The following is a 15,962-nucleotide window of genomic DNA, read 5'->3' on the forward strand; positions in this document are numbered from 1 at the left end:
ACATACGCACTATACACACACATGATTAAATACGCACTACACACACACATGATTACATACGCACTATACACACACATGATTACATACGCACTATACATACATGATTACATACGCACTATACACACATGATTACATACGCACTACACACACACGTACACATGAATTTTGTGTTGTAGATGTGTTGTAGATGTGTTGTAGATGTGTTGTAGATGTGTTGTAGATGTGTTGTAGATGTGTTGTAGATATGTTGTAGTAAAGTAGGGCACACATCTAATGTGTTGTGAATGTATTATAATGTTTTTAAATGGTATAACTGCCTTAATTTGGCTGGACACCAGGAAGAGCCTTGGACAGGAACTAATGGGGATCCATAATAAACCCCAGGAAGAGCCTTGGCAGGAACTAATGGGGATCCATAATAAACCCCAGGAAGAGGCTTGGACAGGAACTAATGGGGATCCATAATAAACCCCAGGAAGAGCCTTGGCAGGAACTAATGGGGATCCATAATAAACCCCAGGAAGAGGCTTGGCAGGAACTAATGGGGATCCATAATAAACCCCAGGAAGAGGCTTGGCAGGAACTAATGGGGATCCATAATAAACCCCAGGAAGAGGCTTGGCAGGAACTAATGGGGATCCATAATAAACCCCAGGAAGAGGCTTGGCAGGAACTAATGGGGATCCATAATAAACCCCAGGAAGAGGCTTGGCAGGAACTAATGGGGATCCATAATAAACCCCAGGAAGAGCCTTGGACAGGAACTAATGGGGATCCATAATAAACCCCAGGAAGAGGCTTGGCAGGAACTAATGGGGATCCATAATAAACCCCAGGAAGAGGCTTGGCAGGAACTAATGGGGATCCATAATAAACCCCAGGAAGAGGCTTGGCAGGAACTAATGGGGATCCATAATAAACCCCAGGAAGAGGCTTGGCAGGAACTAATGGGGATCCATAATAAACCCCAGGAAGAGGCTTGGCAGGAACTAATGGGGATCCATAATAAACCCCAGGAAGAGGCTTGGCAGGAACTAATGGGGATCCATAATAAACCCCAGGAAGAGGCTTGGCAGGAACTAATGGGGATCCATAATAAACCCCAGGAAGAGCCTTGGACAGGAACTAATGGGGATCCATAATAAACCCCAGGAAGAGCATTGGACAGGAACTAATGGGGATCCATAATAAACCCCAGGAAGAGCCATGGAAAGGAACTAATGGGGATCCATAATAAACCCCAGGAAGAGCCTTGGACAGGAACTAATGGGGATCCATAATAAACCCCAGGAAGAGCCTTGGCAGGAACTAATGGGGATCCATAATAAACCCCAGGAAGAGTAGCTGCTGCCTTGGCAGGAACTAATGGAGAACCATAATAAACCACAGGAAGAGCCTTGGCAGGAACTAATGGGGATCCATAATAAACCCCAGGAAGAGTAGCTGCTGCCTTGGCAGGAACTAATGGAGATCCATAATAAACCACAGGAAGAGCCTTGGCAGGAACTAATGGGGATCCATAATAAACCCCAGGAAGAGCCTTGGCAGGAACTAATGGGGATCCATAATAAACCCCAGGAAGAGCCTTGGCAGGAACTAATGGAGATCCATAATAAACCCCAGGAAGAGTAGCTGCTGCCTTGGCAGGAACTAATGGGGATCCATAATAAACCCCAGGAAGAGTAGCTGCTACCTTGGCAGGAACTAATGGGGATCCATAATAAACCCCCAGGAAGAGTAGATGCTGCCTTGCCAGGAACTAATGGGGATCCATAATAAACCCCAGGAAGAGTAGCTGATGCCTTGGCAGGAACTAATGGGGATCCATAATAAACCCCAGGAAGAGTAGCTGCTGCCTTGGCAGGAACTAATGGGGATCCATAATAAACCCCAGGAAGAGTAGCTGCTGCCTTGGCAGGAACTAATGGGGATCCATAATAAACCCCAGGAAGAGTAGCTGCTGCCTGGGCAGGAACTAATGGGGATCCATAATAAACCCCAGGAAGAGTAGCTGCTGCCTTGGCAGGAACTAATGGGGATCCATAATAAACCCCAGGAAGAGTAGCTGCTGCCTTGGCAGGAACTAATGGGGATCCATAATAAACCCCAGGAAGAGTATCTGCTGCCTTGGCAGGAACTAATGGGGATCCATAATAAACCCCAGGAAGAGTAGCTGCTGCCTTGGCAGGAACTAATGGGGATCCATAATAAATACAAATACAAAACACCCTGAAAAATCAACTCTTTTGGATATTATTTTTGACATCACATCACAACTACAGTATAAAGCCAATGGAATCAGTGTCCCATTTCCTGCATTAGAGATACGCATTATTATAAAGAGACATTTTAGAACTTTCAATAAGCAAAATGTCCTGGTTGACCTGGGGATGACCTGGGGAGGGTGTGTCTTCTATCTCTGATTCAGATCCTTAAATGTTTGACCTCTCTGTTTACCTCTGTTGTAGATAAGCATGATCCATATCAGAGATTAAGGATGAAGGACAGATCTAACCCATGGTTCACGTATGAATTGTCTAAAAGATTTCCTGTAAGAAACTTAGTTTGGGCTAAGGCTCGATTGACAGATTGAATTGTGTATCTGAGAGTGGTGGAAATCCAGTTCAATTCTTGAAAGTGGTCAAATCTTTGATAAATGACCTAGATAACAACCATCCGATTTCTAAACTATCATGCCTTGCAAAAATATTAGAAACACCGGCAAACTCTCAGCTAAGAATTTATAAACTTCAAATGATATTGTTAATGAGCACCAGTCTGGTTTCAGACCTGGACACACCACTGTTTCAGCTGCTTGTCTTACATTTTATATTAAATGACTTAGATCGTAGGAATCACTGTACTGACATATTTATAAACCTATCCAAGGCTTTTGATACTGTCCACCATCCCCTACTCATTCAAAGGTTGTCTGAAATGGGCCTCGAACAGGTTTCTAGTGGTTTGGGAACCGTCTGTCAGATAAGGCACAATGTGTGCATTCTGATGGTGTCAAGTGTAGTTTCCTCAATATTACTCAAGGTGTCTTGCAGGGATCGATTTTGGGACCTGTCCTCTTTACTAATTATATAAATAATGTTAGTCTAACTGCAAAAACCTGTAACATTCATCTGTATACAGAATTACACTGCTATGTACGCTATTGCCTTTATGGCTGACCAACATGGTCCGCTATGTAGGAGCTGAAATCGGATTTTGTTGCCTTGCAGAAAGTCCTGGTTGATTTAACATGGGTACTTAATGCAGGAAAAACTAAATGTACGTTGTATTCTAATTCTCATAGAAATATTTCAGATGTCTTCAACATTGGTTCTTTCTTTATTTTGCAGACTATTGTCGCCATGGGAACATCTTGTTGGAGTAACATGTACAAGTTTAAAGTTTTAATACAGTAGACAACAAATTGACAATACAAAATTCATAACAGTTACAATACAGTGCACTTTTGCGTGCGTCCTCCGAAACACGACCCTGCCGAGCCGCACTACTCATTTACACACTCCTCGCTTAACCCGGAAGCCAGCTTACCAATGTGTCGCAGGAAACACGTACACCTGGCGAACGAAGCCAGCTTACCAATGTGTCGCAGGAAACACGTACACCTGGCGACCGAAGCCAGCTTACCAATGTGTCGCAGGAAACACGTACACCTGGCGACCGAAGCCAGCTTACCAATGTGTCGCAGGAAACACGTACACCTGGCGACCGAAGCCAGCTTACCAATGTGTCGCAGGAAACACGTACACCTGGCGACCGAAGCCAGCTTACCAATGTGTCGCAGGAAACACGTACACCTGGCGACCGAAGCCAGCTTACCAATGTGTCGCAGGAAACACGTACACCTGGCGACCGAAGCCAGCTTGCATGCGCCTGGCCCGCCACAAGGAGTCGCTAGAGCCCGACGGGACAAGGACATCCCGGCCCGCCACAAGGAGTCGCTAGAGTCCGACGGGACAAGGACATCCCGGCCCGCCACAAGGAGTCGCTAGAGCCCGACGGGACAAGGACATCCCGGCCCGCCACAAGGAGTCGCTAGAGCCCGCCTTGACAAGGACATCCCGGCCCGCCACAAGGAGTCGCTAGAGCCCGACGGGACAAGGACATCCCGGCCCGCCACAAGGAGTCGCTAGAGCCCGACGGGACAAGGACATCCCGGCCCGCCACAAGGAGTCGCTAGAGCCCGACGGGACAAGGACATCCCGGCCCGCCACAAGGAGTCGCTAGAGCCCGACGGGACAAGGACATCCCGGCCCGCCACAAGGAGTCGCTAGAGCCCGACGGGACAAGGACATCCCGGCCGGCCAAACCATCGCCTAACCAGGACGACACTGGGTCAATTGTGTGCCGCCTCATGGGTCTCCCGGTCATGGCCAGCTGTGAAACAGCCTGGGATCAACCCCGGGTCTGTAGTGACACCTCGAGCACTGTGATGCAGTGCATTTGACCGCTGCACCACTCAGGAGGCCAGCCAAAGATTTCTAACTGGCCAATCACTTGGCCTGAACCTGAGTGGTTACTACAGCAACACCATTACGGTCTAGGATGTAACGTAACCAACCTTGAGATTGGCGCCGCTGTCCGGGGTTCTTGGTTGGCTCTGCCACTTCCTTCTGAAACAGACAGAGACATAGACAGACATCATGACAGGTAGCACAGGTATAGTTACATGGTGGAATAGCTCAGGTATCAGGTAGCACGGGTATAGTTACATGGTGGAATAGCTCAGGTATCAGGTAGCACAGGTATAGTTACATGGTGGAATAGCTCAGGTATCAGGTAGAACGGGTATAGTTACATGGTGGAATAGCTCAGGTATCAGGTAGCACAGCTATAGTTACATGGTGGAATAGCTCAGGTATCAGGTAGCACAGGTATAGTTACATGGTGGAATAGCTCAGGTATCAGGTAGCACGGGTATAGTTACATGGTGGAATAGCTCAGGTATCAGGTAGCACGGGTATAGTTACATGGTGGAATAGCTCAGGTATCAGGTAGCACAGGTATAGTTACATGGTGGAATAGCTCAGGTATCAGGCAGCACGGGTATAGTTACATGGTGGAATAGCTCAGGTATCAGGTAGCACGGGTATAGTTACATGGTGGAATAGCTCAGGTATCAGGTAGCACAGGTATAGTTACATGGTGGAATAGCTCAGGTATCAGGTAGCACAGGTATAGTTACATGGTGGAATAGCTCAGGTATCAGGTAGCACAGGTATAGTTACATGGTGGAATAGCTCAGGAATCAGGTAGCACAGGTATAGTTACATGGTGGAATAGCTCAGGTATCAGGTAGAACGGGTATAGTTACATGGTGGAATAGCTCAGGTATCAGGTAGAACGGGTATAGTTACATGGTGGAATAGCTCAGGTATCAGGTAGAACGGGTATAGTTACATGGTGGAATAGCTCAGGTATCAGGTAGAACGGGTATAGTTACATGGTGGAATAGCTCAGGTATCAGGTAGCACGGGTATAGTTACATGGTGGAATAGCTCAGGTATCAGGTAGAACGGGTATAGTTACATGGTGGAATAGCTCAGGTATCAGGTAGCACGGGTATAGTTACATGGTGGAATAGCTCAGGTATCAGGTAGCACGGGTATAGTTACATGGTGGAATAGCTCAGGTATCAGGTAGCACGGGTATAGTTACATGGTGGAATAGCTCAGGTATCAGGTAGCACGGGTATAGTTACATGGTGGAATAGCTCAGGTATCAGGTAGAACGGGTATAGTTACATGGTGGAATAGCTCAGGTATCAGGTAGCACGGGTATAGTTACATGGTGGAATAGCTCAGGTATCAGGTAGCACGGGTATAGTTACATGGTGGAATAGCTCAGGTATCAGGTAGCACGGGTATAGTTACATGGTGGAATAGCTCAGGTATCAGGTAGCACGGGTATAGTTACATGGTGGAATAGCTCAGGTATCAGGTAGCACAGGTATAGTTACATGGTGGAATAGCTCAGGTATCAGGTAGCACAGGTATAGTTACATGGTGGAATAGCTCAGGAATCAGGTAGCACAGGTATAGTTACATGGTGGAATAGCTCAGGTATCAGGTAGCACAGGTATAGTTACATGGTGGAATAGCTCAGGTATCAGGTAGCACGGGTATAGTTACATGGTGGAATAGCTCAGGTATCAGGTAGCACAGGTATAGTTACATGGTGGAATAGCTCAGGTATCAGGTAGCACAGGTATAGTTACATGGTGGAATAGCTCAGGTATCAGGTAGCACAGGTATAGTTACATGGTGGAATAGCTCAGGTAACAGGTAGAACGGGTATAGTTACATGGTGGAATAGCTCAGGTATCAGGTAGCACGGGTATAGTTACATGGTGGAATAGCTCAGGTATCAGGTAGCACAGGTATAGTTACATGGTGGAATAGCTCAGGTATCAGGTAGCACGGGTATAGTTACATGGTGGAATAGCTCAGGTATCAGGTAGAACGGGTATAGTTACATGGTGGAATAGCTCAGGTATCAGGTAGAACGGGTATAGTTACATGGTGGAATAGCTCAGGTATCAGGTAGAACGGGTATAGTTACATGGTGGAATAGCTCAGGTATCAGGTAGCACAGGTATAGTTACATGGTGGAATAGCTCAGGTATCAGGTAGCACAGGTATAGTTACATGGTGGAATAGCTCAGGTATCAGGTAGCACAGGTATAGTTACATGGTGGAATAGCTCAGGTATCAGGTAGCACAGGTATAGTTACATGGTGGAATAGCTCAGGTATCAGGTAGCACAGGTATAGTTACATGGTGGAATAGCTCAGGTATCAGGTAGCACAGGTATAGTTACATGGTGGAATAGCTCAGGTATCAGGTAGCACAGGTATAGTTACATGGTGGAATAGCTCAGGTATCAGGTAGCACAGGTATAGTTACATGGTGGAATAGCTCAGGTATCAGGTAGCACAGGTATAGTTACATGGTGGAATAGCTCAGGTATCAGGTAGCACGGGTATAGTTACATGGTGGAATAGCTCAGGTATCAGGTAGAACGGGTATAGTTACATGGTGGAATAGCTCAGGTATCAGTTAGAACGGGTATAGTTACATGGTGGAATAGCTCAGGTATCAGGTAGAACGGGTATAGTTACATGGTGGAATAGCTCAGGTATCAGGTAGCACAGTTATAGTTACATGGTGGAATAGCTCAGGTATCAGGTAGCACGGGTATAGTTACATGGTGGAATAGCTCAGGTATCAGGTAGCACGGGTATAGTTACATGGTGGAATAGCTCAGGTATCAGGTAGCACAGGTATAGTTACATGGTGGAATAGCTCAGGTATCAGGTAGCACGGGTATAGTTACATGGTGGAATAGCTCAGGTATCAGGTAGCACGGGTATAGTTACATGGTGGAATAGCTCAGGTATCAGGTAGCACGGGTATAGTTACATGGTGGAATAGCTCAGGTATCAGGTAGCACAGGTATAGTTACATGGTGGAATAGCTCAGGTATCAGGTAGCACAGGTATAGTTACATGGTGGAATAGCTCAGGTATCAGGTAGCACAGGTATAGTTACATGGTGGAATAGCTCAGGTATCAGGCAGCACGGGTATAGTTACATGGTGGAATAGCTCAGGTATCAGGTAGCACAGGTATAGTTACATGGTGGAATAGCTCAGGTATCAGGTAGCACGGGTATAGTTACATGGTGGAATAGCTCAGGTATCAGGTTGAACGGGTATAGTTACATGGTGGAATAGCTCAGGTATCAGGTAGCACAGGTATAGTTACATGGTGGAATAGCTCAGGTATCAGGTAGCACAGGTATAGTTACATGGTGGAATAGCTCAGGTATCAGGCAGCACGGGTATAGTTACATGGTGGAATAGCTCAGGTATCAGGTAGCACAGGTATAGTTACATGGTGGAATAGCTCAGGTATCAGGTAGAACAGGTATAGTTACATGGTGGAATAGCTCAGGTATCAGGTAGCACAGGTATAGTTACATGGTGGAATAGCTCAGGTATCAGGTAGCACAGGTATAGTTACATGGTGGAATAGCTCAGGTATCAGGTAGAACGGGTATAGTTACATGGTGGAATAGCTCAGGTATCAGGTAGAACGGGTATAGTTACATGGTGGAATAGCTCAGGTATCAGGTAGAACAGGTATAGTTACATGGTGGAATAGCTCAGGTATCAGGTAGCACGGGTATAGTTACATGGTGGAATAGCTCAGGTATCAGGTAGCACAGGTATAGTTACATGGTGGAATAGCTCAGGTATCAGGTAGAACAGGTATAGTTACATGGTGGAATAGCTCAGGTATCAGGTAGAACGGGTATAGTTACATGGTGGAATAGCTCAGGTATCAGGTAGCACAGGTATAGTTACATGGTGGAATAGCTCAGGTATCAGGTAGAACGGGTATAGTTACATGGTGGAATAGCTCAGGTATCAGGTAGCACAGGTATAGTTACATGGTGGAATAGCTCAGGTATCAGGTAGAACAGGTATAGTTACATGGTGGAATAGCTCAGGTATCAGGTAGAACGGGTATAGTTACATGGTGGAATAGCTCAGGAATCAGGTAGCACAGGTATAGTTACATGGTGGAATAGCTCAGGTATCAGGTAGCACAGGTATAGTTACATGGTGGAATAGCTCAGGTATCAGGTAGCACAGGTATAGTTACATGGTGGAATAGCTCAGGTATCAGGTAGAACAGGTATAGTTACATGGTGGAATAGCTCAGGAATCAGCAACATAATCAGCAATACAATACAGGTCTGTGACAGCAGTAACACATATTTAAGATTGATTACAGTTTTTCTGGATTGCTAAGACACTTTTAATGAACTGGGGTCAACTTGATCCCCATCAGAACCTAATGAACTGGGGTCCACTTGATCCCCATCAGAACCTAATGAACTGGGGTCAACTTGATCCCCATCAGAACCTAATGAACTGGGGTCCACTTGATCCCCATCAGAACCTAATGAACTGGGGTCCACTTGATCCCCATCAGAACCTAATGAACTGGGGTCAACTTGATCCCCATCAGAACCTAATGAACTGGGGTCAACTTGATCCCCATCAGAACCTAATGAACTGGGGTCCACTTGATCCCCATCAGAACCTAATGAACTGGGGTCAACTTGATCCCCATCAGAACCTAATGAACTGGGGTCAACTTGATCCCCATCAGAACCTAATGAACTGGGGTCAACTTGATCCCCATCAGAACCTAATGAACTGGGGTCCACTTGATCCCCATCAGAACCTAATGAACTGGGGTCAACTTGATCCCCATCAGAACCTAATGAACTGGGGTCAACTTGATCCCCATCAGAACCTAATGACCACTACAGTGTTATTTTTAGCTAAAGTGTAAGCAATTTCTCATTGCTTTCACACACAATGCAAACGCTAAGCACATTTTTGCAAAACAGTAAACACTCCAAAAAACGCAAAGCTGATACAAATGACTCCCATGAATGTGAAGCTCTTCAGCGCATGTACAAAACTTTATTTGCACAATTGTTCAATCAGACCTTATTCATGCATAAAAGAGGCCACCTCTTACTTGGTCCATTCTTGCAAAAAGCAATTCAGAGGCCAAGGGCAAGGACAAAGGAGAGGTAGAGGGGCCCATAGAGGACAAAGGAGAGGTAGAGGGGCCCATAGAGGGCAAAGGAGAGGTAGAGGGGCCCATAGAGGACAAAGGAGAGGTAGAGGGACCCATAAAGGACAAAGGAGAGGTAGAGGGACCCATAGAGGACAAAGGAGAGGTAGAGGGACCCATAGAGGACAAAGGAGAGGTAGAGGGAACCATAGAGGGCAAAGGAGAGGTAGAGGGGCCCATAGAGGACAAAGGAGAGGTAGAGGGGCCCATAGAGGGCAAAGGAGAGGTAGAGGGGCCCATAGAGGACAAAGGAGAGGTAGAGGGGCCCATAGACGACAAAGGAGAGGTAGAGGGGCCCATAGACGACAAAGGAGAGGTAGAGGGGCCCATAGACGACAAAGGAGAGGTAGAGGGACCCATAGAGGACAAAGGAGAGGGAGAGGGACCCATAGAGGACAAAGGAGAGGTAGAGGGACCTATAGAGGACAAAGGAGCGGTAGAGGGGCCCATAGAGGACAAAGGAGAGGTAGAGGGTCCCATAGACGACAAAGGAGAGGTAGAGGGGCCCATAGACGACAAAGGAGAGGTAGAGGGGCCCATAGAGGACAAAGGAGAGGTAGAGGGACCCATATAGGACAAAGGAGAGGTAGAGGGGTCCATAGAGGACAAAGGAGAGGTAGAGGGAACCATAGAGGACAAAGGAGAGGTAGAGGGGCCCATAGAGGACAAAGGAGAGGTAGAGGGACCCATAGAGGTCCCGACATCAACCCAATTGAGAAGGTTTGGGATGAGTTGGACCGCAGAGTGAAGGAAAAGCAGCCAACAAGTGCTTAGCATATGTGTGAACTCCTTCAATAGTGTTGTAAAGCATTCCAGGTGAAGCTGGTTGAGAGAATGCCACGAGTGTGCAAAGCTGTCATCAAGGCAAAGGGTTTACCACTATTTTGGTTACTACATGATTCCATATTTGTTTTGATGTCTTCACTATTATTATACAATGTAGAAAATAGTACAACTAAAGAAAAACCCTTGAATGAGTAGGTGTTTCCAAACTTTTGACTGGTACTGTATATATTTGATGAAAACATTTTTGGGGCCTTACTGCTATTAGCCCATACAACCACAAATAATAACTTGTATTCGCTACATGGAACAACAGATAGTCCCCCCCAAAAAAATCTAAAGGAAGTTTGTTCTGAAGTGTCTTTCCTATATCTGAGAGATATAAGATCAAGAAACATTTGTCAGTTTTCTTCACATGTATTTAACCCCATTTTTTTTAGCACTAAACAGTCTCCACATACATATACAGCGCCTTCAGAAAGTATTCAGACCCCTTGATTTTTTCAACATTTTGTTGTGTTACAGCCTTATTCTAAAATGGATTAAATAAAAAAGAATCCTCATCAATCTACACACAATACCCCATAATGACAAAAGGGATACAGGTTTTTAGAAATTTTGGCAAATGCATAAAAAACGTATTTACATAAGTATTCAGACCCTTGAGTATCAACATCAACTTGATTAGAGTCCACCTGTCGTACGTTTAATTGATTGGACATGATTTGGAAAGGTACACATCGGTCTATATAAGGTCCCACAGGTGACAGTGCATGTCAGAGCAGAAACCAAGCCATGAGGTAGAAGGCATTGTCTGTAGAGCTCCGAGACACGATTTTGTCGAGGCACAGATCTGGTGAAGGGTACTAAATATGTGCAGCATTGAAGGTCCCCAAGAACACAGTAGCCTCCATCATTCTTAAATGGAAGAAGTTTGGAACCACCAAGACTCTTCGTAGAGCTGGCCGCCCGGCCAAACTGAGCATTCGGGGGAGAAGGGCCTTGGTCAGGGAGGTGGTCTCTCTGACTGAGCATTCGGGGGAGAAGGGCCTTGGTCAGGGAGGTGGTCTCTCTGACTGAGCATTCGGGGGAGAAGGGCCTTGGTCAGGGAGGTGGTCATGGTCACTTTGACAGAGCTCCAGAGTTCCTCTGTGGAGATGGGAGAACTTTCCAGAAGGACAACCATCTCTGCAGCACTCCACCAATTAGGCCTTTATGGTAGAGTGGCCAGATGGAAGCGACTCCTCAGTAAAAGGCCCATGACAGCCCCGTTGGAGTTTGCCAAAAGGCATCTAAAGGCATCTAAACTCTCAGACCATGAGAAGCAAGATTCTCTAGTCTGATGAAACCAAGATTGAACTCTTTGACCTGAATGCCAAGCGTCACATCTGGAGGAAACCTGGCACCATTCCTACGGTGAAACATGGTGGTGGCAGCATCATGCTGTGGGGATGCTTTTCAGCGGCGGTGACTGGGAGACTTGATCGAGGCAAAGATGAACGGAGGCGAATGTTCACCTTCCAACAGGACAACGACCCTAAGCACACAGCCAAGACAACACATGGGTGCTTTTGGGACAATTCTCTGAATGTCCTGAGTGGCCCAGCCAGAGCCCAGACTTTTCAGGAGAGACCTGAAAACAGCTGTGCAGCAAAGCTCCCCATCCAAGACCCAATGCTGTATTTGCTGCCAAAGGTGATTCATCAAAGTACTCAGTAAAGGGTCTGAATACTTATGTAAATGGAATATTTCTGGGTTTGTTTATTTGATAAATTAGCAAACATTTTAAAAAAAATCAGTTTTTGCTTTGTCATTATAGGGTATTGTGTGTAGATTGATGAGGGGAAAAAACTATTTAATACATTTTAGAATAAGGCTGTAACGTAACAAAACGTGGAAAAAGTCAAGGGGTCTGAAAACTTTCCGAAGGCACTGTGTCCTTCCACTAATTTTATTCAACTGGTACTGGGGGACCTTCAGATGAGTGTTGTGAGGCCTGTGGGTATCCTAGAGCCAAACAACCGACACGTGTTTGTGAGTCTCACCTTTCCACAGAGGGAAAAGCTCAAACTGGTGTAGCTCAAACTGTTCATACGCTACAGACAGAAGTTGGCAGATCGGCTGTACCAACTTCACACACTTGTAGGGGTCTTATAGCAAAATGTAGGCCAAACCATTCGGACGCTACAGACGATTTTGTGGAATGTCTAATGGTCTGAAAAACACAACTGTTACCGTGGAAGTGCGACATCGGCAGATGTGGTGAATCGAGACACATCCAATTAAAAAAACAGATATCTCTAGCTTAAACTGACAGATTTTTATGAGAATTGTTGTATTACGCTAATTTGATTTTTGCGGGAGCCCAGACATCGACTATAGGGGTGTAATGCATTTTGCAAATTAAGTGGGTTATTTTGGCCACTGTGTTTCAGTTTGGGGCTGCGTGTTAATAGCGTTGAAAAAGTGGATTCTGATTGGACAAATGTGGCTCAAGCAATTGAGAAATGTAACATATAAGGCTGTTGACAAATAAAGACAAACATGACAGAATATACAATGAGAAGGGACTGATAATGAGTCTCCCCACCAGGGGGCGCCATGAGCAAAGACAAACTGTTCTGAAAACTACATGACAGCAAAGATCAAACTTCATGTGCATTTCACTCCTCACATCTTTAACCGGCAACTCAGATATAGTGTCTATTGAGGGATGCAGATACACAGTAGTGATAGCTTCCTTACCGGTCTCTGGACAGGACAGTGATAGCTTCCTTACAGGTCTCTGGACAGGACAGTGATAGCTTCCTTACCGGTCTCTGGACAGGACAGTGATAGCTTCCTTACAGGTCTCTGGACAGGACAGTGATAGCTTCCTTACCGGTCTCTGGACAGGACAGTGATAGCTTCCTTACCGGTCTCTGGACAGGACAGTGATAGCTTCCTTACCGGTCTCTGGACAGGACAGTGATAGCTTCCTTACCGGTCTCTGGACAGGACAGTGATAGCTTCCTTACTGGTCTCTGGACAGGACAGTGATAGTTCCCTTACCGGTCTCTGGACAGGACAGTGATAGCTTCCTTACTGGTCTCTGGACAGGACAGTGATAGTTCCCTTACCGGTCTCTGGACAGGACAGTGATAGCTTCCTTACCGGTCTCTGGACAGGACAGTGATAGCTTCCTTACCGGTCTCTGGACAGGAGAGCGAGGGGCCGTCCTTGGCTGAGCCTGGTTCATCTTAGTCAGCACCAGATCAGAGATGAGCTGCCTGTCCTCTGCCTGGTGCTCTCCGATCAGCTGCATGGAGGAACCCACAACCTGGCAACCCATAGGCACAGTATACAGCAGTTAGAACTTCAACCAACCTGGCAACCCAAAGACACAGTATACAGTCATGGCCAAAAGTTTTGAGAATGACACAAATATACATTTTACAAAGTTTGCTGCTTCAGTGTCTTTAGTCAGATGTTACCATGATGATGTTACCAGATGTTTTGTCAGATGTTACCATGGAATAATGAAGTATAGTTACAAGCATTTCATAAGTGTCAAAGGCTTTTATTGACAATTACATGAAGTTGATGCAAAGAGTCAATATTTGCAATGTTGACCCTTGTTTTTCAAGACCTCTGCAATCCGCCCTGGCATGCAGTCAATGAACTTCTGGGCCACATCCTGACTGATGGCAGCCCATTATTACCTAATCAATGCTTGGAGTTTGTCAGAGTTTGGAGTTTGTGGGTTTTGGGGCGACCAACCAGTGCTCCCGCACATTGGCTAACCGGGCTATCAGCATTGTGTCCCGCCACCCACCAACCCCTCTTTTGCGCTACTGCTACTCTCTGTTCATCATATATGCATAGTCACTTTAACCATATCTACATGTACATATTACCTCAATCAGCCTGACTAACCAGTGTCTGTATGCAGCCTCGCTACTGTATATTGCCTGTCTTTTTACTGTTATTTTATTTATTTACTTACCTATTGTTCACCTAACACCTTTTTTGCACTATTAGTTAGAGCCTGTAAGTAAGGTCACTGTAAGGTCTACACCTGTTGTATTCGGCGCACGTGACAAATAAACTTTGATTTGGTTTGTCCACCCGCCTCTTAAGGATTGACCACAAGTTCTCAATGGGATTAAGGTCTGGGGAGTTTCCTGGCCATGGACCCAAAATATCGATGTTTTGTTCCCCGAGCCACTTAGTTATCACTTTTGCCTCATGGCAAGGTGCTCCATCATGCTGGAAAAGGCATTGTTCGTCACCAAACTGTTCCTGGATGGTTGGGAGAAGTTGCTGTCAGAGGATGTGTTGGTACCATTCTTTATTCATGGCTGTGTTCTTAGGCAAAATTGTGAGTGAGCCCACTCCCTTGGCTGAGAAGCAACCCCACACATGAATGGTCTCAGGATCCTTTACTGTTGGCATGACACAGGACTGATGGTAGCGCTCACCTTGTCTTCTCCGGACAAGCTTTTTTCCGGATGCCCCTAACAATCGGAAAGGGGATTCATCAGAGAAAATGACTTTACCCCAGTCCTCAGCAGTCCTATACCGAAGCCGCACTGCTTCTTGACACGCTGCATGCTTAACCCAGAAGCCAGCGCACCGTGTCGGAGGAAACACCGTACACCCGGTGACCATGTCAGCGTGCACGGCCCACCACAGGAGTCGCTAGGACATCCCTGCAGGCCAAACCCTCCCCTAAACCGGACGACGCTGGGCCAATTGTGCGCCACCCCATGGGTCTCCCGGTTGCTGCCGGCTGCGACAGAGCCTGGACTCGAACCCAGAATCTCTAGTGGCACAGCTAGCGCTGCAATGCAGTGACTTAGATCAATGCGCCACTCGGGAGGCCTGATCCTTCAGATGTTCCACACGCGGTGGTCCTCTGCCACGTTTGCTAGACAAAAGTACTTAAACAGCTGCAGACTGAATGTTCAGATGTAGTCTTTATCTTCTTCACTCAAGAGTTTCAGAGTCTTAATATTTTCTGGTCTGGTAGATTTAACTTCTTGAGAATACAGGGGGTGCTGTTTTCGCATGAGCATAATTTCCTCTACAGATTAAACTGCCTCTTATTCAATTATTGCTCTTACTATATGCATATAATTAATACCATTGGATAGAAAACAATCTATAGTTTCTAAAACCGTTTCAATTTTGTCTCCGAGTGAAACAGAAGTCATTTGACAGCACTTTCCCTGACCAAGAAGAAGAATGCAAGATGTGTATGCTCGCTTCAACGCTCTGCCTATATATGGTCACGCCACCTATGACCCGAAACACACTTCATTCGTCTTCCTCTGGGTGTCAAGAGGGCGTCAGAGGAGAAATTTTTTGTTTATCTTGTACTGACGTGAAATAAGACCTATTTCTTTGGCGTGACCGACAACTTCCGGTTCTCTGAATCGCGCGATTTGGAGGTGCGATTGTCTACTGTTTTGCTGCCGTTACGGATGAAAACTATCTCTGTCTCGAAGTTTGTTTGATACAT

General features: G+C 46.0%; 1 protein-coding gene across 2 annotated transcripts in view; it reads right to left on the reverse strand.

Annotated features, from left to right (window-relative positions):
- The window catches only part of LOC129851360 (synapsin-2-like), a 231,378-nt gene that overhangs the window by 16,698 nt on the left and 198,718 nt on the right, over window positions 1-15,962 (reverse strand). For both annotated transcript variants that reach the window (XM_055917849.1, XM_055917850.1), the window contains exons 10-11: window positions 13,647-13,778; window positions 4,580-4,631 (exon numbers count right to left, since the gene is read on the reverse strand). In XM_055917849.1, the coding sequence (XP_055773824.1) occupies window positions 4,580-4,631; window positions 13,647-13,778 (184 nt within the window). The remainder of the gene's footprint in view (window positions 1-4,579; window positions 4,632-13,646; window positions 13,779-15,962) is intronic.

Source organism: Salvelinus fontinalis, chromosome 3 (assembly GCF_029448725.1).
Source record: "Salvelinus fontinalis isolate EN_2023a chromosome 3, ASM2944872v1, whole genome shotgun sequence".
In the NCBI taxonomy this organism is placed as follows: Eukaryota; Metazoa; Chordata; class Actinopteri; order Salmoniformes; family Salmonidae; genus Salvelinus; species Salvelinus fontinalis.